Consider the following 24,540-nt stretch of genomic DNA (forward strand, 5'->3'; position numbering starts at 1 on the left):
AGTTAAAAAACTCACCCTCTGCAAAGTATGGAGAAGCAGTGACGGTGTCTTCCCGCCACTCCTCGCCCCTCTCCTGCTGCCTTCACCCCAGTGGTCGGCTCAGGGGAGCCCCAGCCCATCCTAGCTGAGCCTCACCAGCGACTGCTGACCCTGACCCCTCCTGGCATCAAGCGTATCTCCACCTGCTCGCACTTGACTTTTCCCTCCTCTCCCCGCACAGAAGAGAACTGTTTACCAGCAACAGCGGAGCCCGGAGGAATGCCCTTAAGATCCTAGTTGTCATCACAGACGGAGCAAAGTATAATGATCCCTTGGAGTACCGGGATGTCATCCCCGAGGCAGACAGAGAGGGCGTCATCCGCTACGTCATTGGGGTAGGAACTGTGGCTCCCCGGCTTGATGCCTCTGTGGAGGCTTTCTGCTTAGATACACCCTCCTGCGGCGAGCAAATATCAATAAAATCGAAGTGGGCGACAGTCACGGCCAACCCCTATGTGGGTGAATCAGTGAACTACTGTCACAACGATGCTACGATGCTGCGTCAGAAACTCCCCAACCCAGTGGTTTAAACAATGAGTGGGTCTGGAGGTCCTCTGGGCAGTGTTTCTGGTCTCAGCCGGGCTCACTCGTGCAGCCCCGCTGACCATGGCTGGGCGCTCTCCTGCGCCCTCTGCTGGACGGGATGGCGGGGCAGCAGTAACAGGGCTTCTGCTCCATCTCACCCTCCAGTGGCCTGGCCTGGGCACGTCCTCATGGCGAGGGCAGAGGAACAAAGAGCCAGTGGAGATGTCGCAAGCACTCTTTCAAGCCTCTGTTTGCGTCACACTTAATAGCATGCATGTGGCTGACCGCAGAGAAGTGAGCGAGGCAGCTCACTCGGCCAGGAACAGGAGGGCACAGCGACGCTTAGGGCAGATGGCTGGGGCTGAGGAATGGGTAAAGGGTTGGGATCACCAGTGTAATCCAACTACCACAGAACCTTGTGTGACAGAAGAGGGTGCACGGCATGGCAAGTGGGAAACACTTTCATGAAAGGAAAGGGCGCTCCTTCCTCGGGGGAGGCCAGCCCCCCCAGGAGGCAGCACAGCTCACAGACCAAAGGCGGGGTTCAGTCCCAGCTGCCCCCTCGACATAGAGGACAACCGCTCTCCTCTGCTTGGCGGCCTGGCCCAGGGGCCTCTGGTGCTCCCTCCTGTGACACACATTGTTCCGATACTTGTCCTGCAGAATGCTCTGTGCCGGAATGTTCTCGGTCTGATTCGGCCTCTGTTCCTTGGTAACAGGTGGGCAATGCCTTCAGTACCAAGAAGTCCCGAGAAGAGCTGGAAACCATCGCGTCCAAGCCGCCTCGCGACCACGTGTTCCAGGTGACCAACTTCGAAGCTCTGAAGACCATTCAGAACCAGCTTCAGGAAAAGATCTTTGCGATTGAAGGTGAGCTCTGGTTCCATGTTTCTGAAACAGCCTCAGGGGCAGCCCTTCACCCTGAAACACACATTCCTCTTCAGAAACTAGACCCTCCTGATCTCTGGTATCCTGACCCTCAGCATCAGCTCTCTCCCCACTTCCTCCATTTCCAGCAACTCTGGCTTACTTGGTCAGTTCCTTTGGAATAGAAGGATCTAGACTTTTTTTCTCTAATTTTGCTGCTCTTGGCCACAGGAGGAACATTTGGAAGGTAGGGGAGCCAAACCCCAGCGCCCCCCCCCCCCCCCCCGCCACGGTATTTTTTAAAAAAATGTGGATGTTTCCAACATTTGTCTGTTTGGTTCACTGCTCTTTTCCCAGTGCCTAGAACAGTGCCTGGTGCATAGAGGGTGCTCAATAAAAGTTTTCTGAATAAAAGAATTTAAAATTGGGGGAAGGTTCACATACAATTTGGATTTATGGCTATTCTTGAAAAGTTGGAATATTATACACCTACAGGACCACATTCCCACCTGGCAAAAAGTGGCCGGAGCCAAAGAGCCACCATCCCTTTAAAAGGGGCAGGCGCCCTAGCTGGTTTGGATCAGTGGATAGAGCATTGGTCTGCAGACTAAAGGGTCTCGGGTTCGATTCTAGTCAAGGGCACATGCCCAGGTTGTGGGCTTGATCCCCAGTAGGGGGCATGCTGATGAATGATTCTCTCTCATCATTGATGTTTCTCTCTCTCTCTCCCCCCCTCTCCCTTCCTCTCTGAAATCAATAAAAAAATCTTAAAAAAAAATAAAATAAAAGGGGCGGGGCATATGCTTTCTCGTTTAACATGGCTCTCACCCGAGCCTCTCTTTGGCCACCAAAGCATGTGTGTGTGTGTGTGTGTGTGTGTGTGTGTTACAGGAATATAAAACTATTTATTGACCACTGTTTACCAGTACTTACAATAAAGTAAACAATGTACAGTTGGGTAACACTGTTTACTACAAAGTGACTGTTTTTCCTGGCTTCTGCTGAACCAGTACCCCAAATGCTGAGACAGAGCTACCTGTAAGGGATGAGTTGGCTAAAGAGAAAACAGGCAGGTCAAGAGTTTAAATGACAACAGCTTGTCACCACCTATTCCAGCAGGTCCTCAATGGCCAAGGTCTCTAACTACCTGATTAGGTTTCCATGAACATAGTCTATGAATCAGGACACTGTAGTCAACGTGGCACAGAGATTTCAACTTCAGGCAAAGGGATGGCTCATGAGGAAGAGGCTTTAAGTAAGCCTGCTGGCCTGATTAACCCACCAGTTTTCCCATTTGGGTGGGAGTTTGTTGCTAGTGACGAAGCTTTCCTTTCAGGGGTTTTTCAAATAAACTTGCATTTATGATTGTAGATATGGATAGAGATTCTGATATGGCTGCTCTTAAATGGTCCAACTTAATCTGCTTACATTATATTTAAACTAGAGGCCCGGTGCACAAAATTCATGCACTCGGGTGGGGGGTCCCTCAGCCTGGCCTGCGCCCTCTTGCAGTCCAGGAGCCCTTGAGGGATGTCCGACTGATGGCTTAGGCCTGCTCCCTGTGCTGCTGCGGAGGCGGGAGAGGCTCCTGCCACTGACGCTGCACTTGCCAGCCGTGAGCCCGGCTTCTGGCCGAGTGGCGCTCCCCCCCCTGTAGGACACTGACCATCGGGGGCAGCTCCTGCATTGAGCATCTGCCCCCTGGTGGTCAGTGTGCATCATAGTGACCGGTCGTTCTGCCGTTCAGTCGATTTGCATCTTAGCCTTTTATTACATAAGATTGCCCAGTTAATTACCAATTATCTACTTAATTTCGGAGATTAAAGCCTCAGGGGAAATTTCAGTGGCATGGTAGTGATTTATTTCTTAGGCAACTCAGAAACACACGCTTATCTGTGGCTGTGGATGCTGTGCTTGTTTTGGTGAATGTTTAAGACAAAGAAAGAAACAAGAATCACTTACATATGTGTTTTATGTATATTCACCAAACCACCCAAATAAACAGAAAACCCGCAATGATCCTCAGGTATAAATGAGTTTAACACAGGTTCTGACTGAGTCATGACTATGGGGATTTCCCCCAACATTTAGGAAAGCTTCTCTAATGCAGAGGGAGAAATACACCATGGTATCCAGTGTTCTTTTCTGATAAAGAAAGCGACTACAGAGAGCCTTTGTTCAAAGTGTCCCGTGCCACAGATGCAACCGCCCAGCCACTCCCCCAGTGCTCCTTCAAAACAGACATCAAACTTGATTTTCATTAGAATGTAGTTATTTCTTATGCTAACAAATAAAAAACCTAAGACCCACCATATTCATCTGTAACTATAACTAACTATAACTATAACCATAATAACTATAACCATACCATAACCAAACTATAACTATACTATAACTATACCATAACCATAACTAAACTATAACTACAACAACTATATAACTAGAGCTAGAACTAGAACCAGAATCATAACTAAACCATAACCATAACCATACTATAACTATAACCAGAACCAAAACTAAACTATAACCATAACCATAACCAGAACCAGAACCATACCATAACCATAACCATACTATAACTATAACCAGAACCAAAACTAAACTATAACCATAACCATACCATACTATAACTATAACCATAACAACTATAACTATAACAACTATAACTAACTATAAGTACTATAACTATACATGGAAAGCAATTATTGGGCTTCATCTTCGGGACAAGAATGCCAAGTCATACTCTCCTCATCAGAAGCAATTACAATGGAGGACACTTCCTATTTGACTCTTGCCAGCACCACATCTGCGACGTCTGCGTCCTCTGTCTCATGAGAAACATTGACTCCCACTGTGGCACGAGTGGTCCTTCAGGATCACACCTGCCAGCCACGTGGCTTATCAGCAGCAGCTCTTCTCTTTGATTTACTGTCATCAGATTCACTGCAGATAAAGATTTTCTTTCTGTACCAGCTTTTTGAGAATGGAGAAATGCTTCCGTGAGCTCTGGGCCATCTAAATGTCCTCCAGGTTCCCAAGCACCGTCAGCCTACGAGTCCCGAGGGAATGACCCACTGACCATTTGCTCGGCGTCGGTCCGATACTTTTTCCACTACAAATTCTTCAGGTTCTGTCTCTTCAACTTTCACTCTTTCGTTTTGTTTTGTTCCCAGTTTTTGCAGTGTAGTTTTATTGGAGACCATTTTCTATTGCAGACTCGGATAGTTATCTCCACCTCAGAGCTGCTCTGGGTCCTGCCCACTGCAGTCCAGCCTCATCCTAAGGGAGGGGTGGGGACTGGCTACCATAGCATTTGAATTTCCAGCCCGTGTTCCAGGCTCTTCTGCCTTCTTTTAATATATATATATATTTACTGATTTCAAAGAGGAAGGGAGCGGGAGAGATAGGAACATCAATGATGAGAATCATTGATCGGCTGCCTCCTGCACACCCACTCCCGGGGATTCAGCCTGTAACCTGGGCATGTGCTCTGACCAGGAAACGAACAGTGACTTCCTGGTTCATATGTCGATGCTCAACCACTGAACCACGCCAGCCGGGCTCTTCTGCCTTCTTTAATGTGAAGAGTTCTCCTCCTCACAGGTACTCAGTCAGGAAGTAGCAGCACCTTTGAGTATGAGATGTCTCAGGAAGGCTTCAGTGCTTCCATAACCTCCGTAAGTGTCTTCATTACGTTGTGGGGGTGGTAAGAAGGAGGGGGAGAAGAGGCAAAGGGGTTGGGGGCTCTTCTCTGTGATGGGTAGTTTTTGGGAGGCACCTCTTTGATGATCAGCAGTGGTCCTTTCTTGCTTCTTTGTCAACCTGTTCAGTTGCAACATAATGAGTCTATATGTGTGTACACTGGGAAACGAAATGACCACCACAGTAAGTCTAGTTGACATCTGTCACCTCACATGGTTACAATTTTTTTCTTGGAATGAGAACTTTTAAGATTTATTCTCTTAGCAATGTGCAAATATACAATGCAGTATTATTAACTATGGTCGCCATGCTGTACATCACCCCCCCCCCAGGACTTATTTATTTTATAACTGGAAGTTTGTACCTTTTGATCACCTTTATCCATTTTGCCCACTCCCCATCCCTTGCCTTTGGCAACCATCAATTTGTTCTCTGTATCTATGAGTAGTTCTTTAGATTCTATATGTAAGTGAGATAATATAGTGTTTGTCTTTCTCTGTCTGACTTTGTTCACATAGCCTAATGCCCCTCCAGGTCCATCTATGCCAGTGATGGCGAATCTATGACACACGTGTCAGAGGTGACACGCGAACTCATTTTTTTGGTTGATTTTTCTTTGTTAAATGGCATTTAAATATATAAAATAAATATCAAAAATATATAAGTCTTTGTTTTACTATGGTTGCAAATATCAAAAAATTTCTATATGTGACACGGCACCAGAATTAAGTTAGGGTTTTAGGCTTATATGCATGCATACAAGTCCTTTGGTTGATCTCTCCCCCTTACCCCCACCCTCCCCTGCCTTCCCTCTGAGGTCTGACAGTCTGATCGATGCTTCTCTGTCTCTTCCTTCTTTTTTTATGGCTGAGAAATATTCCATTGTATCCACCACATTGTCTTTATCATCCATCCACTGACAGACACTTCGTTTGCTTCTAAGTCTCGGCTATTGTAAATAGTGCTGCAGCAAACACGGGGTGCTGCTATCTTTTTGACTTAGTGTTTTTGTTTCCTTCAGATAAATACCTAGAGTGAAATTCCTGGTTTGTATAGTAATTCTTTTTTTAATTTTTTGAGAAAAATTCCATACTGTTTTTCATAGTGGTTGCACCAATTTACATTTCCCACAACAGTGCACATCCTCACCAACACTTGTTATTTTTCACCTTTTTGATGACAGCTATTCTCACACGTGTGAGGTGATATCTCATTGTGGTTTTGATTTTGTTGAGTGTTGTTGAGCACTTTTCATGTACCTCTTGTCTATCTGTATGTCTTCTTTGGAAAAACGTCTATTCAGATCCTCTACCTATTTTTAAATCACGTTGTTTGTTCTCTTGCTATTGAGTTGTATGAGCTCTTTATCTATTTTGGATGTATTAACCCGTTGTCAGACATAAGATTGAAATATATGTCTTCTCCCATCCTATTGGTTGCCTGTTTCATTTTATTGATGGCTTTCTTTGTTGTGCACAGCTTTTGATGCAGTCCCCTTAATTTATTTTTGCTTTTGTTGCCTTTGCTTTTGGTGTCAAATCCAACAACAACAATAAAACCAAACAAACCCATCACTAAGACTGATGTGAAGGAGCTTCCCGCCTCTCTTTTCTTCTCGGAGTTTTATGATCTCAGATCTAATGTTCAAATAGTTAATTCATTTGGAGTTGATGTTTGTGAATGGCGTAAGATAGTGGTCCAGTTTCATTCTTTTGAATGTGGCTGTCCAGTTTCCCCTTCCCCATTTGTTGAAGGAACTGTCCTTTCCCCATTGTATGTTCTTGGCTTATTTGTTGTAAATTAGTTAACCACATATGCATGGGTTTATTTCTGGCTCTCTATTCTGTATCATTGGTCTATGTGTCTATGTTTATGTCAATACCATACATTTTGATTACTATAGCTTTGCAATATAGTTTGAAATCAGGAAGTGTAGTGCCTCTGGCTTTGTTCTTTCTCAAAATGTTTTAGTTATTTAGGTGTGGGTTTCTTTTGTGTGTGTGTGTGTGATTCCATACAAATTTTAGGACTGTTTGTTCTATTTCTATGGAAAATACCAATGCAATTTTGATGTGGATTGCACTGAAGCTATAGATTGTTCAATCCCATCCTATTCTCTTTCCCAGAATGGTCTCTTGCTGGGTGCTGTGGGGAGCTTTGACTGGGCTGGTGGAGCCTTCCTGCATATGTCAGAGGATAAAGTCACCTTCATCAACACAACCAGGGTAGATTCAGACATGAACGATGCTTACTTGGGTAAGTGGGGAGGACAGGGTCAGAATGTGGTACAACTCAACCTGATGTGGTTGGATCTTTCATAGGCCCTTGGGATAGGTTTAAAGACAGAAATTTCAAAATTTTATTTTAATTATGTTAACAAAGAGAAGTACAGCACAGGGTCCAGTTACCCCAACCTGTCAAGCGTGGGCCTGCTAGAGGGGGCAGGGCCTACAAGAAAACACACTTCTCTTGATATCACCTTTAGGTTATGCTGCCGAAGTCATCTCGCGGGGCCGGGTGCAAACCCTGGCCTTGGGGGCTCCTCGATATCAGCACACTGGCCTGGTGGCAATGTTCAGACAGAGCGCTGGTGCCTGGGAGGCCAACGCGATTATCGAGGGCAGCCAGGTGAGTGTAGAGCATGTGGACCATGAATGTGCACATAGAGGCACCTGGGGACGGAGAGATTCCAGGGTGGCATCGCCAGGTGCCATGTGTGACAGAGGTTTATAAAGGCACCTCAGAGGGCCTTGGGCTGGAGACTCACAGAATCAGCTTTGCATTTGAGAATACTCTCACAACAATCTATCTATATATATAAAAGTCTAAGTGACCGGCCAACCATTCGGCCATCTGACCTGCAGCTATGATGCGCACTGACCACCAGGGGGCAGATGCTCAACACAGGAGTGGAAACCACAGGCATGGAAACATGGAACAGACTAATGAATCTCAGAGGGAAAGGGGGAGGGGGGGGGGCGAGAAGAGATTAACCAAAGATCTTATATGCATACTAGAGGCCCAGTGCACAGATTCGTGCACGGGTGGGATCCCTTGGTCAGGCCTGTGCCCTCTCGCAATCCGGGACCCTCAGGGAATGTCGGAGAGCAGGTTTCGGCCTGATCCCAGCAGGCCAGGCCGAGGGACGCCACCGGTGCACGAATTCATACACCAGGCCTCTAGTAAATAATAACACAGACCTGTACAGAGCTCTCTATGAGTTTACCTGTATATCGGCCTGATCCCAGCAGGCCAGGCTGAGGGACCCCACCGGTGCACGAATTCATACACCGGGCCTCTAGTAAATAATAACATAGACCTGTACAGAGCTCTCTATGAGTTTACCTGTATACAGAGCTGGTATTTGACAGTACATAATCATATAAGCATATTAGTTATTAAAGCATTGAAATAATTCCATATCTGTCATATTTCCCTGTGGTGGCCCCTGTCTTGCAAAAATAGTCCCTTCCCCAGTACTTCTTTTTTTATTTTTAATCCTCACCCAATATTTTTCCATTGATTTTTAGAGAAAGTGGAAGAGAGAGGGAAAGACAGAGAGAAATATCAATGTGAGAGAAACACATTGATTGGTTGCCTCCTGCATGCACTCTGACCAGGACTGGGGTCAGGGTGAAGCCTGCAACTGCCCTTGACCAGAATCAAACCCGGGACCCTTTGTCCTCAGGCCAACGCTCTATCCACTGAGCCAAACCAGCTAGGGCTCCAGTACTCTTTGAACTTCCCCAGCCACTATGAAGTCAGGCAGGGCACCTCAGGGGACCTCTAGGACCTACTCCGGCTAGGACCCTGCTCAGAGCCTGAGCAGTCCTAACAGTTCCCTATTTTAAATATCACCCCTGCAGAAGCACTGTGGTTGCATCTTATGTGGTGTGTGAGGCAAAAATCTTTAGTCAAAACCATCCTTGAAAATTCCTTAAATAGGACTGTATCCATGATACTGTAGTTCTGTGTGTATTCCTTTAATTTTCATCTGTGGTTCTCTTTGGTCTGCAATTAATGCATCATGTGTGGATGAAACCAGTTTGCTCTGTACCAGAACGATTTTGTCATAATTCTTTGTCAATAGTCAAATTCTTCATATGTTCTTTAAAGGTTTTACCAACACATATTTTTTAAAAAATATATTTTATTGATTTTTTACAGAGAGGAAGGGAGAGAGATAGAGAGTTAGAAACATCGATGAGAGAGAAACATCGATCAGCTGCCTCCTGCACACCTCCTACCGGGGATGTGCCCACAACCCAGGTACATGTCCTTGACCGGAATTGAACCTGGGACCTTTCAGTCTGCAGGCCGACGCTCTATCCACTGAGCCAAACCGGTTTCGGCTACCAACACATATTGACCATTGATGGCGCCAGTGCCTGACACATAGAAGGGGTAGGGTTGGGGAGAATGTGTGGGGATTCCAGGAAGTCAAGGGTGAGTGTGTTGCTACTTCTCTGTTTTGTGTGTGAGGGGTCCAGAATCACGTGGGGAAGGCCAGCTGGTAAACTTCCCCACAACATGCAAATATTAAACATGCAAATTACAACCAAGGGTGATAAATACTTAAACTGGAACAGTCAAATGGGAGCAAATGGGAGGGGCACCCACACAAGAGCGTTAGGGAAGGCTTCCTGAAGGCAGTGCGCAAGGGGGAAGAACTAGAGAAGTGAAGAGTGAGGAAAGGAAACGGTCAGAAGGAGAAAGTGTGAGTTCGGAGTGTGAGTGTAGGGGGAAGGGGAGGAGGAGGGAGAAAACACTGAGGAGAAGGATAGGAAACAGATTCATCTCAAATCTACCCTCTCCCTCCATTTTTACTGCCACAGCCTGGTCCAGGCCATCATCATCTTTTCTGTAGATCCAGCTGTAACCTTCCTACTGGTCTCCCAAGTCCCATGTTGCCTCCCTCTAATCCAGCGGTTCTCAACCTGTGGGTCGCGACCCCTTTGGGGGTGGAACGACCCTTTCACAGGGGTCGCCTAAGACCATCGGAAAACACTTATATAATTACATATTGTTTTTGTGATTAATCACTATGCTTTAATTATGTTCAATTTGTAACAATGAAAATACATCCTGCATATCAGATATTTACATTACGATTCATAACAGTAGCAAAATTACAGTTATGAAGTAGCAACGAAAATAAATTTTATGGTTGGGGGTTACCACAACATGAGGAACTGTATTAAAGGGTTATGGCATTAGGAAGGTTGAGAACCACTGTTCTAATCCATAGAGGGAGGGTGAGCTTACTAAGTGAGAAACTATCAGTTTTCAGTTTAAGACCCTTCGTTGACTACAGACCAATATCCAATAAAGATTTAAAAAATTTCAACAAAATACAGTTGACTCTTGAACTATATGGGTTAGAACTGTATAGATCCATGCCCCCCCCCCAATAAATACCATATTGGGAAAATTTTTGGAGATTTGCAGCAGTTTGAAAAATTCACAAACTGTATAGCCTAGAAATATTGAAAAAATGAAGAAAAAGGTGTGTCATGAACGCATACAAAACGAAACATATATAAAATATGTGTTAATCAACTGTTTGTTATTGGTAAGGCTTTTGGTCGACAGTCGGCTATTAGTAAAGTTTGCTGTGTGGATTTCATTTACATGAGAGGGGATAGGTCAAAACCCTTTCATTGTTCAAGGGTCAACTCTATTAGCAAATTGAACTCAGCAATCTCCAAAAAGGGTAATAATACATCATGACCAAGTCTGGTTTTTCCCGGGGATTAGGGCTTGTTCAACAATGTTGCAGAAATGAACAAACTGATTCTAAATGGAAACGCAAGGGACCCAGAATAGTCAAAATAATCTTGAAAAAGAAGAATGAAGATCTCACTTATATGTGGAATCTAATGAACAAAATAAACTGACAAACAAAATAGATCCAGAGACATGGAAACATGCAACAGAGTGAAGATCCTCAGAGGGAAGGGGGATGGGGGAGGGAAGAGATTAACTGAGGAACTTATATGCATACTAGAGGCCTGGTGCACAAAATTCGTGCACTTGGTGGGGATCCCTCAGCCTAGCCTGTGCCCTCTTGCAGTCCAGGACCCCTCATTCCTTACTGCCTGCCTGCCCCCTGCTACTTACTGCTCGGCTGGCCGCTCCTTAGCACTGCTGCAGAGGCAGGAGAGGCTCCCACCACCACCGCTGCGCTTGCCAGCCGTTGAGCGTCTGCCCCCTGGTGGTCAGTGCACATCATAGAACTGGTTGTTCCAGCGTTTGGTTGATTTGCATATTAGGCTTTCATTATATTGGATAGGCATAACCCATGGACACAGACAATAGGGGGTGAAGACCAGGGTAAAGGATGGAGATGGGGAGGAGGGGTCAATGCGGAAACAGGGGACATCTGTAATACGTTCAACAATAAAGATAAATTTTTTAAAAAAAGAGAAAGAAGAATGAAATTTGAGGACTCACACTTTCTAATTTCAAAACTTTTAAAAGAAATCTTCACCCGAGGATACTTTTTCTCCATTTACTTTTAGAGAGAGTGGTTGCAGGGCCAGGGATTGAGCCCGAAACTGGGGCACATTCTCTTGACCAAAATTGAACCCAAGATCCTTCAGTCCATGGGGCCGACGATCCAACCACTGCTCAGGGAAAAACTTAACTACTGTTGACTGAAAAATATCAGCTGGGTATTCTGTCATCAAAAAGGACTTATTCATGAAAAAGGAAGGGTTGCAAACCAGTGCATGCAAGCCACGTGCACACTCTGGCCTGCGTGCCAAGATGAGGGGTATTTATAGCAAGGAAAAAGGAAGTTAAGGGACGGGAAAATCAGAACCTGAGCGCTTTATTATAAACAGTTCTTCCAGCAGGGTCCTCCTGATTACATAGAGTGTGAGAGCTGTCATCAGCCCTAGCTCCTCCCATAGATCCTCCCGACCAATTATGTTTGCTTACAGTTGCAGTTAGTTATGCACTACAAGCTACAGTAATAAAGACAGTACAGTATGGTACTGGCATAAGGACAGACCTACAGATGAATGGAATAGAACTGAGAGTACAGAAATAAACCCATATGTCTATGGTCAATTAATTTCTGACAAAGATACCAAGTTCATTCAATGGAGAAAATAATTTTTTCCAACAAATGATGCTGCGATAAATAGATATCTGCATGAAAGAGAATAAATTTGGACCCCCTACTTCACAATATACAAAAATTAACTCAAAATGGATCAGAGACCTAAATGTAAGAACTAAAGCTATAAATCTTTTTGAAGGAGCTATAGGTGAATTTTTGTAATCATAGATTTGGCAATGATTTCTTAAATATGACACCACAAGCACAAGAAACCAAAGAAAAAATAGACAAATTGTAGTTCATCAAATTAAAAACTCTTGAGCATCGATACACTATAAAGAAAATGAAAAGAATGGGAGAAACTATTCATAAATAACATATCTGATACAGTTCTGGTATTTAGAAAATAGAGAGTGGGGCAAAAATCAGGTTACAGTTGTGAAACACAGAGTTTACTCTTGTATTGTTATTTATTAATTATTGCATTATTTTCCATACAAATAACTGTAAACCTACTTTTGCCCCACCCTGTATAAAGAACCCTTATAACTCAACAATAAAGGACAAATAATCTAATTTTCAAATGGACAAGGATTTGAATAGACATTTCTCCAGAGAAGGCATACAAATGGCCAACAGGTACATGAAAAGATGTTCAACATAAACAGTCATTAGGGAAATGCAAATTAAAAACACAATAGAGATTTCACTAGAATGGCTATTCATTGATTATCACTTTTAATTTTTTAATTATAGTTGACATGCAATACTATATTAGTTTCACATGTACACCCCAGTGATTAGACATTTTATAACTTAGTAATCATCCTGATCAATCTTGTACCCATCTGACACCATATATAGTTATTAGAATATTATTGACTGTATCCCCTATGTTGTACTTTACATCTCCATGACTATTCTCCAACAACCAAATTGTACTTAGCTCATGAATACATAAACAAAATGTGGCATATACATACAATGAAATACTATTTAGTCATAGTCCAGCTGGTGTGACTCAGTGGCTGAGCATTGACCTATGAACCAGAAGGTCATGGTTTGATTCCCAGTCAGGGCACATGCCCGGGTTGCAGGCTCGGTCCCCAGTGTGGGGCGTGCAGGAGGCTGCCAATCAGTGACTCTTTTTCATCATTGATGTTTCTATCTCTCTTTCCCTCTCCCTTCCTCTCTGAAATCAATAAAAATATATTTAAAAACTTTATGCTAAGTGAAAACAGTGTTACAAAAGGCCACATATAGTATGATTCCATTCATCTGAAATGTCCATATTAGACAAATCCATAGAGCCAGAAGGTACACTAGTAGTTGCCAGGGGATAGAAGAAGTGGGGGAATAGGGAGTGACTGCTAACAGAAATAAGATTTCTTTTCAGGGTGATGGAAATGTTCTGGAATTAGTGGTGATGATTATACAGCCTTGTGAATATACAAAAACCCACTAAGTGTTATAGTTAAAAATGGTAAATTTTATGTTTGTAAATTTTATCTCGAGTAGTCCAGCCAGTGTGGCTCAGTGGTTGAGCACCTATGAACCAGGAGGTCACGGATGCATTCTGTCAGTGCACGTGACCTGGTTGCAGGCTCGATCCCCAGTAGGGGGCATGCAGGAGGCAGCAGATCAATGATTCTAATCATTGATGTTTCTATCTCTCTCTCTCTCTCCCTTCCTCTCTGAAATAAATAAAAATATATTTTTTAAAAAGCTATCATGACAAAAAGGCAATCAATGTAATTCACCATAACAACAGACTAGAAGAGAAAAAAACATAATATTAATAGATACAGAAATTTTTTTACAAAATACATCCTTTCATTATGTTTAGTTCTCAGCAAACTAGGAACTAAAGGTAAAATCTTCAACCTGAGAAAGAGCATTTATAAAAAATAATTATAGCTGGCATCATATTTAAAAGTAAGAGAATATTTATCTCTTAAAATTGGAAAGAAAGCAAGAATATCCACTTTCACCAGTCTTATTCAACCTCATACTATAAGATGTAGTCAGCGTAATAAGGCAAGAAAAAGTCAGGGGGGGTTGGGGGGAGAAAGCATACAGAGTGGAAAGAAAAAAATAAGATTGTCTCTATTTGCAGATGACATGATTGTTTGGAAAATTGCATGAAAAATTCCAAAGAATCGACAAAAAAACTATTATAACTAATAAGTTATTTCAGTAAGTTCTCAGGATACAATATCAATATATATAAACTAGAGGCTCAGTGCATGAAATTTGTGCACTCGGGGGAGATCCCCTCTGCCTAGCCTGTGCCCTCTCACAGTCTGGGACCCCTCGGGGGATGTCCAGGCCTAAGCCAGCAGTTGGACATCCTTAGTGCTACCATGGAGGCAGGAGAGGCTCTCGCCACTGCCGCTACGCTTGCCAGCGGTGAGCCTGGCTCAGGGCTTCTGGCTGAGCGGCGCTCCCCCTGTGGGAGTGCACTGACCACCAGGGGGAAGCTCCTGTGTTGAGTGTTGCCCCCTGGTGATCAGTGCGCGTCATAGTGACCAGTTGTTCTGCCATTTGGTCGATTTGCATATTAGCCTTTCATTATATAGGATAAGTTGTATTTCTATACTAGCAATAAACATTGGAAATTAAAATTTTACAAAGTACTATTTATCATAGCACCAAAGATTGTGAAATGTTGTTGTGTAACTTTAACAAAAGGTATGCAATATCTGTATGTTGTAAACTACAAACACTAATGAGAGAAATCAAAGACCTAAGTAAATAAATATACTGTGTTCATGGACTAGAAGACTCAATATTGTTAAGATGTCAACTCACCCCAAGTTGATCTGTAGATGCAACACAAGCCCATACAAAATCCTAGTAGTTTATTATGTACTAGAGGGCCGGTGCATGAATTTGTGCATGGGTAGGGTTCCTCAGCCTGGCTGACGATTGGCCCGATTGGAGCCAATCAGGGCAGCTGGCCGGCCAGGGGGAGGGACTGCGGAAGGTTGGCTGTGAGAGTGCACTGACGACCAGGGGTCAGCTCTTGCTTTGAGCGTCTGCCCCTGGTGATCAGTGTGTCGTCATAGCGACCAGTCAACCAGTCGTAATGGTTTCTTAGGCTTTTATATATATAGATAATTAACAAGCTAATTTTTAAATTTATATGAAAAATCATAGAAAGTAGAATTTCCAAAACAGTTTTGTAAAAGAACTTAGATAAATACCATTAGGTATTTAGTGGAGGATTAAAACACTATGGGATTTGAAGACTTAATATAAAATGATAATCAGGAGAGTGTGACATTGGCAAAAGGAGAAATAATGAAGATCAGTGGAACCGATTAAGTCTGAAATAGACTGACACATATAGAGTCAATTGATTTTTTTAAAATTTATTTTTCAATTACTGTTGACATACAGAATTATATTAGTTTCAGGTATATGGCAGAGTGATCAGACATTTCTATACCTTACAATGTAATCACCCCAATAAGTCTAGTACCCATCTGACAGCATACATAATTATTACAATATTATTGATTATATGTCCTTGACTATTTTTTATCACTGCTAATTTGTACTTCTTAATATCTTTCACCTTTTCCATCCCCCCACCTCCATCCCATTTGGGAATCACCCATTTGTTTTCTGTCTCTATGAGGTTGTTTTTGTTTTGTTTATTTATTTTGTTTTTTTAGATTCCACATAAAAGTGAAGTCAATGCTATTTGCCTTTCTCTGCTGACTTATTTCACTTAGAGTAGTACGCTCCAGGACAATCCATGTTGTTGCAAATAATAAGATGTGATTCTTTTTTTATGGCTAATATTCCATTGTATATATGTACCACGTCTTCTTCATCCAATTACCTACTGATGAACACCTAAGTTGCTTCCATATCTTGGCTATTGTAAATAATGCTGCAATAAACAGGAATGCAAATATCTTTTAAAATTAGTGTTTTGGATTTCTTTGATAAATACTTGGAAGTGGAATTGATGGGTCATTAAGGTAGTTCTATTTTTAAGTTTTTGAGGACCCTTCATATTATTTTCCATATTTGCTGCATCAATTTTTACTCCCACCAACATTATACAAGAGTTCCCATTTCTCCACACTGCATCATAAAATTCTTGCCCACACTGGTTTGTGGATTTACTGGTGATAGCTATTCTAACAGGTGAGGTGCTATCTCACTGCAGTTTTAATTTGCACTTCTCTGATGATTAGTCATGTTGAACATCATTTCATATGTCTATTGACCATCTGCATGGCCTCTTTGGAGGAATGTCTGTTCAGGTCCTCTGCCCATTTTTAAATCAGAATATTTTTGGTGTTAAGTTGTATGAGTTTCTTATATACAGGGTGTCCCTAAAAATGTATACACACTTTGAATAACTATTAATTCCAATGAGTTAAATGTGAAAAGAAGGAAACATCAATTGAGCTATCAGCTGTTAAACGTGTATACATTTTTTGGGAACACCCTATATTTTGGATACATAAAATTCTTGCCCACACTGGTTTGTGGATTTACTGGTGATAGCTATTCTAACAGCTGAGGTGCTATCTCACTGCAGTTTTAATTTGCACTTCTCTGATGATTAGTGATGTTGAACATCATTTCATATGTCTATTGACAATCTGCATGGCCTCTTTGGAGGAATGTCTGTTCAGGTCCTCTGCCCATTTTTAAATCAGTATATTTTTGGTGTTAAGTTGTATGAGTTCCTTATATACAGGGTGTCCCTAAAAATGTATACACACTTTGAATAACTATTAATTCCAATGAGTTAAATGTGAAAAGAAGGAAACATCAATTGAGCTATCAGCTGTTAAACGTGTATACATTTTTTGGGAACACCCTATATTTTGGATATTAATCTCCATCAGATGTATCATTGATGAATATGTTTTCCCATTTAGTAGGTTGTCTTTTATTTTGCTGATGGTTTAGTTTGCTGTAGTCCTATTTGTTTATTTTTTTCCCTTTCGTTTCATTTGCCTCAATCCAAAGAATATTGCTAAGAGCGATTTCAAGGAGTTTACTACTTATGGTTTTTTTCTAGGAGTCTTTTGGTTTCAGGTCTTCCATTTAAGTCTTTAATCCATCTTGAGTTTATTTTTGTACATGGTGCAAAAGAGTAGTCCAGTTTTATTTTATTTTATTTTTGTGTGTATCTGCCCAGTTTTCCCAACACCATTTATTGAAGAGATGGTCTTCACATCATTTTATATCCTTGCCTCCTTTGTCATAAATTAATTGACCATATAGGCTTGGGTTTATGTCTGGGCTCTATTTTATTCCATTGATCTATGTGCCTGTTTTTATGCCAGTACCATGCTGTTTTGATTACTGTAGCCTTGCACTACAGTTTAATATTAGGTAGCACAATACCTCCAGCTTTATTCTTATTTCTCAGTGTTGCTTTGGCTATTTAGGGTCTTTTGTGGTTTCATATAAATTTAAGGATTATTTGTTCTATTTTTGTGAAAAAATGCCATTGGTATTTTGATAGATATTGCATTGAATCTGTAGATTGCTTTGGGCAGTTTGGACATTTTAACAATGCTAATTCTTACTATCCATAACCATGGTATAGCCTCCCATTATTTTTGTGCATGTGTTATTCAATTTCTTTCTTCAATATTTTGAACAGTTTTTTGAGTACAGGTTTTTTAGCTCCTTGGTTAAATTTATTCTGAGGTATTTTATGATGTAATTGTAAATGAGATTGTTTTTTAAATTTATCTTTCTGATAGTTTGTTATTGGTGTATAAAAATACAACTGATTTCTGAATATTAATTTTGTATCCTGCTACGTTACCAAATTTATTTACCAGTTCTAATAGTTTTTTGTGTGTGGAATCTTTAAGGTTCTCTATATATAGTATCATGGCATCTGCAAATAATGACTTCTTCCTTTCCAGTTTGGATGTCTTTTATTTATTTTTCTTGTCTAATTGCTGCAGGTAGGACTTCCAATGCTATGGTGAATAAAAGTGGTGGAAGTGGACATCCCTTCAACCCTGTTCTTATACCCTCTCCAGGCCTTCCCTGCACGATTGTCTGTGCCCATGGGTTATGCATATATTCACATCAATTCATTGGTTAACCTCTTCCCACCCCAAGAGCACCACACAACCAATTCTACAAATAACACATCCCAAGGGCAGACTTGGCTGGTACCAGAGCTCTGCTAAAATGACACCCTCTCTATGGGGTGAGCCCCTGCACAACAGCTCACCCATTTATCTTTTCTCAAAGAAGTCCCTTTAACATTTCTCGTAACACGGGTTAGTGGTGGTGAACTCCTTTAGCTTTTTCTTGTCTGGCTAACTCTTTATTTCTCCTACGATTCTAAATGATAGCCTTGCTGGGTAAAATAATCTTGGCTGCAGGTCTTTGCTATTCATCACTTTGAATATTTCATACCATTCCCTTTTGGCTTGCAAAGTTAGACATAGCAGTCTGCCTGATACATAGTGACAAACACAAGGAGTCAGCCAAAATGGGGAGACAATGAGACATGATCCAAATGAAAAACAAAAAAAATGTATTCCTCTGGGATACATTAGCCTGTTGCATGTTTCTATGTCTCTGGATCTTTTAACCTTTGTGCTAGTTTTATATTTGCTTGATTGACTGCTTTTACTAAATACTTGCCTTTGTCCATGAGAACTTTTTCTTTACTATATTTTCTTATTCATATTTTTTATCTTTTCTTAAAGAAGTCCCTTTAACATTTCTCGTAACACGGATTAGTGGTGGTGAACTCCTTTAGCTTTTTCTTGTCTGGCTAACTCTTTATTTCTCCTACGATTCTAAATGATAGCCTTGCTGGGTAAAATAATCTTGGCTGCAGGTCTTTGCTATTCATCACTTTGAATATTTCATACCATTCCCTTTTGGCTTGCAAAGTTACTGTTGACAAATCAGCTGATAATCATATGGGAGCTCCCTTGTAGATAATTAACTGCTTTTCTCTTGCCACTTTTAAGATTCTTTTTTTGTATTTAACCTTTGGCATTTTAATTATGATGTCTTGGTGTGAGCTTCATTGGGTTCATCTAGTTTGGAACTCTCTGTGCTTCTTGGACTTGTATGCCTATTTCCAATCATTATTTTTTCAAATAGATATTAGTCCCTTGCTCTTTCTCTTCTCCTTCTGGTACATCCCATGTTGGTATGTTCGATGTTGTCCCAGAGGTCCCTTAAACTATCCTTATTTTTTAAATTCTTTTTTTCTCTTTGCTGTTCTGATTGGGTGCTTTCTGCTACCTTTTTTTCTTTCTAGATTGCTGATTTGATCCTCTGTTTCATCTACTCTGCTCTTGATTCCTCTAATGTATTCTTTATTTTGGTTATTGTATTCTTAATTTCTGACTGGTTCTTTTTTTTGTTTGTTTTCTGCCTTGTTGTTGAAGTTCTTACTGAATTAATTTATACTTCTGTGAAGTTCATTGAACATACTTATAACCCGTGTATTTTTTTAAAATCCTTACCTGAGGACAAGTTCATTGATTGAGAGAGAGAGAGAGAGAGAGAGAGAGAAACATCAATGTGAGAGAAATATCAAATTTTCACCTCATATACATGCCTCAACCAGGGATTGAACCTGCAATCTAGGTATGTGCCCTGACCAGGAATCTAACCTGCAACTTTCTGGTGTATGGGATGATGCTCCAACCAACTGAACCACACAGGGCATAACCAGCGTTTTGAACTCTGCATCTGGTAGATTGCTTGTCTTCATTTTGTTTCGTTCTTGTTCTGGAGTTGAGTTCTTTTTTTTTGTTTTTCATTTGGATCATGTCTCATTGTCTCCCCATTTTGGCTGACTCCTTGTGTTTGTCACTATGTATCAGGCAGATCTGCTATGTCTCCCAGTCTTGAGAGAATGGCCTTATCTAGAAAGTGTCCTGTGGGGTCCAGTGGTGCAATCTCCCTGGTCACCTAAGTCAGGTGCTCTAGGTATGCCCCCTGTGTGGGTTGTGTGTGCCCTCCTGATGTAGTTGAGCCTTGACTGCCGTTGGCATGCCAGTGGGTGGTGCTGACCCTCAGGCTGAATGGCTGTGAGGGCTGGCTGTGACTACAATGGGTGAGCTATTGTGCAGGGGCTCACCCCATAGAGAGGGTGTCATTTTATTTATTTATTTATTTATTTATTTATTTATTTATTTATTTTTTAATGAGAGGCTGTCATTTTAGCAGAGCCCTGGTGCCAGCCAAGTCTTCCCTTCAGATGTGCTATTTGTAGAATTGGTTGTGTGGTGCTCTGGTGTAGCGTGAAGCCAGCCACTGTGTGTGTTGGTTTTGGAGCCTCTTGAGATGGGCTCCAGGGTAGGCCAAAGTCAGCCAGCCCTTGTGCTGGGACCAGGGCCACATGGTAGAAGCTACAAAATAGTCTGTGGTTGGCTGCTTGGGAGAGGCTATGCTGTGAACTGAGACTGGCTGCCACTTGTGTCAGACTTGGGACCTTTTCGTGGGCACCAATGTGAGCTGAGACAAGTTGCCACTTGTGCTGTGTTTGTGGTGGATTAATTGAAACTATGCTTCAAGCCAAGACTGGCTAGGGCTTGTGCCAGGCTTGGACCAGTTAGCAAGAGGTAAAAGGTATGCTGAGGCTGCCACTGCTGTTAGGGGTTTGTGGGCCTTTGTCAGGGTTGAGGAAAGTCCATAGCATGAGCTGAGGCAGGCTGCTGTGTGTGGAGGAGCTTCTGGAGGAAGCTAGGGCCAGGTGGGTGAGTTGGGTGGGGCAGGTTCTCGGGGAGCCCTCAACAAAGAAATAAGGGTGCCTGCCAGCACATTTGCCCCTAGAGAGAGTTGCCCTGTACCCTGCCTCTCCAGCCCCCACCCTGAGTTAGTTAATCTAGTCCCTCCTTATGTGTCCTTGGCACTTTTGAGCTACTGTCCCTATGCTGGAGCTTAGAGTTAGTGGGTTTGTGAGCAAGTGCATTTGTGCGTGGGTTGTTTAAGAGCAGTGTCTTGGTATTCAGCAGCCCTTTGTCTTTCTCCAACACAATCCCCACTGGTTTTCACAGCCTAATATTGTGGGGGCTTCTCTTCCTTGCACTGGTGCCCCAGGTTGGGGAGCCTAGTATGAGGCTGGGACCCCTCACTCCTCAGAGGGGACCTTCACAGACAAGATATCTCTCCCAATTCGTAATCGCCACACTGTGGGTGTTGGACCTGCCAATTCCTGTATTTTCCACTCCTCATGCCAGTCTTGACATTGCTTCTTCTTTGTATCCCTAATTATAGGACTTCTGTTCAGCTAGTCTTAAGGTGGTCTCAATGATGGCTTTCTATAGTTTAGTTGTAATTTTGATGTGATCACTGGAGGAGGTGAGCGCACAGTTTAGCTACTCCACTGTCTTGACTGAAAGCCTTTAGTCAGTTGATTTTTTAAACTGATTTTTTTTAGAGAGAAAGGAATGGAGAGAGAGAGAGAGAAAATATTGATGTGAGAGCATTACATCAATCAGCTGCCTCTTGCATGCCCTCTACTGGGGATCAAGCCTGCAACCTGAGCATGTGCCCTGACCAGGAATCAAACCAGCAACCTTTCAGTGCATGGGATGATGCCCAAACAACGGAGCCACACCGACCAGGGCTAGTCAATTGATTTTGTTAAAGGCACAAAGACAATTGAATGGAGAGTTCAATGATGCCAGAACTATTGGACATGTATAATAAAAAAACAAGAAAACAAAAACCTCCACCCATGTCTCATGTCATATTAAGATTAATTTAAAATAGATTATAGAGCTAAATGTAGGATCTAAAACTAAAATACTTTTGGAAAAAAACATAGGAGGAAATCTTCATGACCTTGTGTTATGCAAAGAGTTCTTAGATATAATACTATAAACATAGTCTATAAAGGAAACATTGATAAAAAAAGCCTTTATTAAAATGAAGAGTTTTTGCTATGTGAAAGACACTGTTAAGAGAATGAACAATAAGCTACAGACTTGGAAAAAATATTTGTAAATTTTCCTTCTTTTTAAAAAAATATATTTTTATTGACTTCAGAGAGGAAGGGAAAAGGAGAGAGAGAAAGATCGATGACGAGAGAGAATCACTGATTGGTTGCCTCCTGTACACCCACTACTGGGGATCGAGCTGGCAACCCAGGCATGTGCCCTTGACTGGAATTGAACCCGGGACCTTTCAGTCACAGGCTGATGCTCTATCCACTGAGCCAAACCAGCTAGGGATTTCCTTCCTTTTTATTACATATCTGACAAAGGATATTTCTAGAATATATAAAGGATTCTCAAAATTCAACAATAAGAAGCAATCTAATAAAAAAATAAGCAAAATCTTAGAAGAGACACCTAACCAAAGAAGATATATGGATGGGAAATAAGCACATGAACACATACATGTTCCATGCTATTAGTTACTAGAGAAGGCAATTAAAACTGCAATGAGAGACTACTGTACATGTATTAGAATTGTTGGCATAAAATGAAAATAAACGGGCAATATTAAGTACTGGCAAGGACATGTAGCAACTAAAACACTCACACAATGCTGTCAGAATGGAAAATGGCATGCCCATTTTGGAAAACAGTTTGTCAATCCTATATAATAAAAAGCTAATATGCAAATCGACTGACCAGCAGAATGACTGGTTGCTATGACGTGCACTGACCTCTAGGGGGCAGACGCTCAATACAGGAGCTGCCCCCTGGTGGTCAGTGCACTCCCACAGGAAGAGGCCGCTCAGCCAGAAGCCGGGCTTACGGCTGGCGAGTGCAGCGGTGGGGGGGGGAGCCTCTCCTGCCTCCATGGCAGTGCTAAGGATGTTCAACTGACAGCTTAGGCTCACTTTCCATGGGGAGCAGGCTTAAGCCATCAGTCAGACATCCCCTGAGGGCTCCCAGATTGCAAGAGGGCGCAGGCATGGCTGAGGGACCCCCACTCAAGTGCACGAATTTCATGCACCAGGTCCCTAGTATCTTATAAAGTTCAACATATAGTTCCTATGCCAGCAATCCCATTCTTAGGTATTTACTATTAACCTAGAAGAAATAAGAACAGATATTTACATGGAAACCTGTATGTGAAGGTTTCTAGTGGCTCTATTCATACTTGTGCAAACTAGAACAACCCAAGTGTCACTCAACTGGAATGGCTAAACAAACTGTGGTAGATATGATGGCATACTAACCAGAAATAAAAAGGAATGGATTACTGATACATGCAACATCATGGATGAATTTTAAATGCATTATTCTAGTGAAAGAAGCCACACCCAAAGGCTAAATACTATATAGCATGTAGTCCAAAAGGCTACATACTATATCATTCCCTTTATATAACATTTGGAAAAGGCAAAACTCTAGGGAGAGAAAGAGATCAGTGGTTTCCAGGGGCTGGTGATTGAGGGAAGAGGTTGATTACCATGGGGCATGAGGGAGTATTTGGGGGTGATGCAACTAATCTATATCTTGACCATGGTGGTAGTTAGATGACTGTGTGTTTTGTCAAAACTCATAAAACTACACTAAGAAGGCTGAATTTTATTGTAAGTAAATTATTCCCCAATAAACCTGACCTAAAACAAACAAACAAAAAATACTACTGATGAAGCTAAATGCCTTTGTAGCTGTCAGCATGGCCTGTCTCAATGCTGGGGGCAGAAGTCAGTCTTGACGTCCCCTGCAGTTTTCCTTCCTAGAACCTGCCTCAGTTCAAAATTGCTGTAGACATGTCCCTGTTTACCTGTTACTATTCCCTCTGCTCCACCATGCTGCCCAAGAGCCCTGGAAGGCTCTGCGTCTCCAAACCCTTGTTTATTGAATGAATGAATGAATGAATGAATGAGTAGGTGAATGACTAAATGGATGAATCCTGTGGGTGAATTCTACACATTGACATTGAACATACTTTTGTGGGTTTTTAAAAAAATTCTTTTAAAAGGTAGACATTATTTCTCAATATCACACAAAAACATTCCTGTAGTAATAGATATTTTTTTTTTTGCCTTTTTTTTCTGTGTTTATTTTTTAATTTTTAAAAATTTATTTTTCAATTACAGTTGACATACAATATTGCATTAGTTTCAAGTGTACAACATAGTGATTAGACATTTATATACTTTACAAAGTGATCTTCCCGAGAAGCTAGTACCCATCTGACACCAAAATACTTATTACAATGTTATTGACTATATTACCTATGCTGTACTTTACAGCCTTGTGACTATTTTAATCACTGGCAGTTTGTACCTTTTAATCCTTTCACCTTTTTATTTTTATTTTTTTTAATTAAATCTTTATTGTTCAGGTTAAATTTGTTCCTCTTTTTTTCCCCCCCATAACTCCCCTCCTCCCAGTTCCCGCCCC

General features: G+C 41.8%; 1 protein-coding gene across 1 annotated transcript in view; it reads left to right on the forward strand.

Moving 5' to 3' along the window:
- The window catches only part of ITGAM (integrin, alpha M (complement component 3 receptor 3 subunit)), a 50,781-nt gene that overhangs the window by 11,530 nt on the left and 14,711 nt on the right, over window positions 1–24,540 (forward strand). Inside the window, exons 8-12 of the mRNA XM_005882078.2 lie at window positions 221–374; window positions 1,284–1,434; window positions 5,035–5,108; window positions 7,260–7,389; window positions 7,619–7,761. Coding sequence (XP_005882140.2) covers window positions 221–374; window positions 1,284–1,434; window positions 5,035–5,108; window positions 7,260–7,389; window positions 7,619–7,761 — 652 coding nt within the window. The remainder of the gene's footprint in view (window positions 1–220; window positions 375–1,283; window positions 1,435–5,034; window positions 5,109–7,259; window positions 7,390–7,618; window positions 7,762–24,540) is intronic.

The sequence above is a fragment of the Myotis brandtii genome, unplaced genomic scaffold (assembly GCF_000412655.1).
Source record: "Myotis brandtii unplaced genomic scaffold, ASM41265v1 scaffold698, whole genome shotgun sequence".
Taxonomy (NCBI): domain Eukaryota; kingdom Metazoa; phylum Chordata; class Mammalia; order Chiroptera; family Vespertilionidae; genus Myotis; species Myotis brandtii.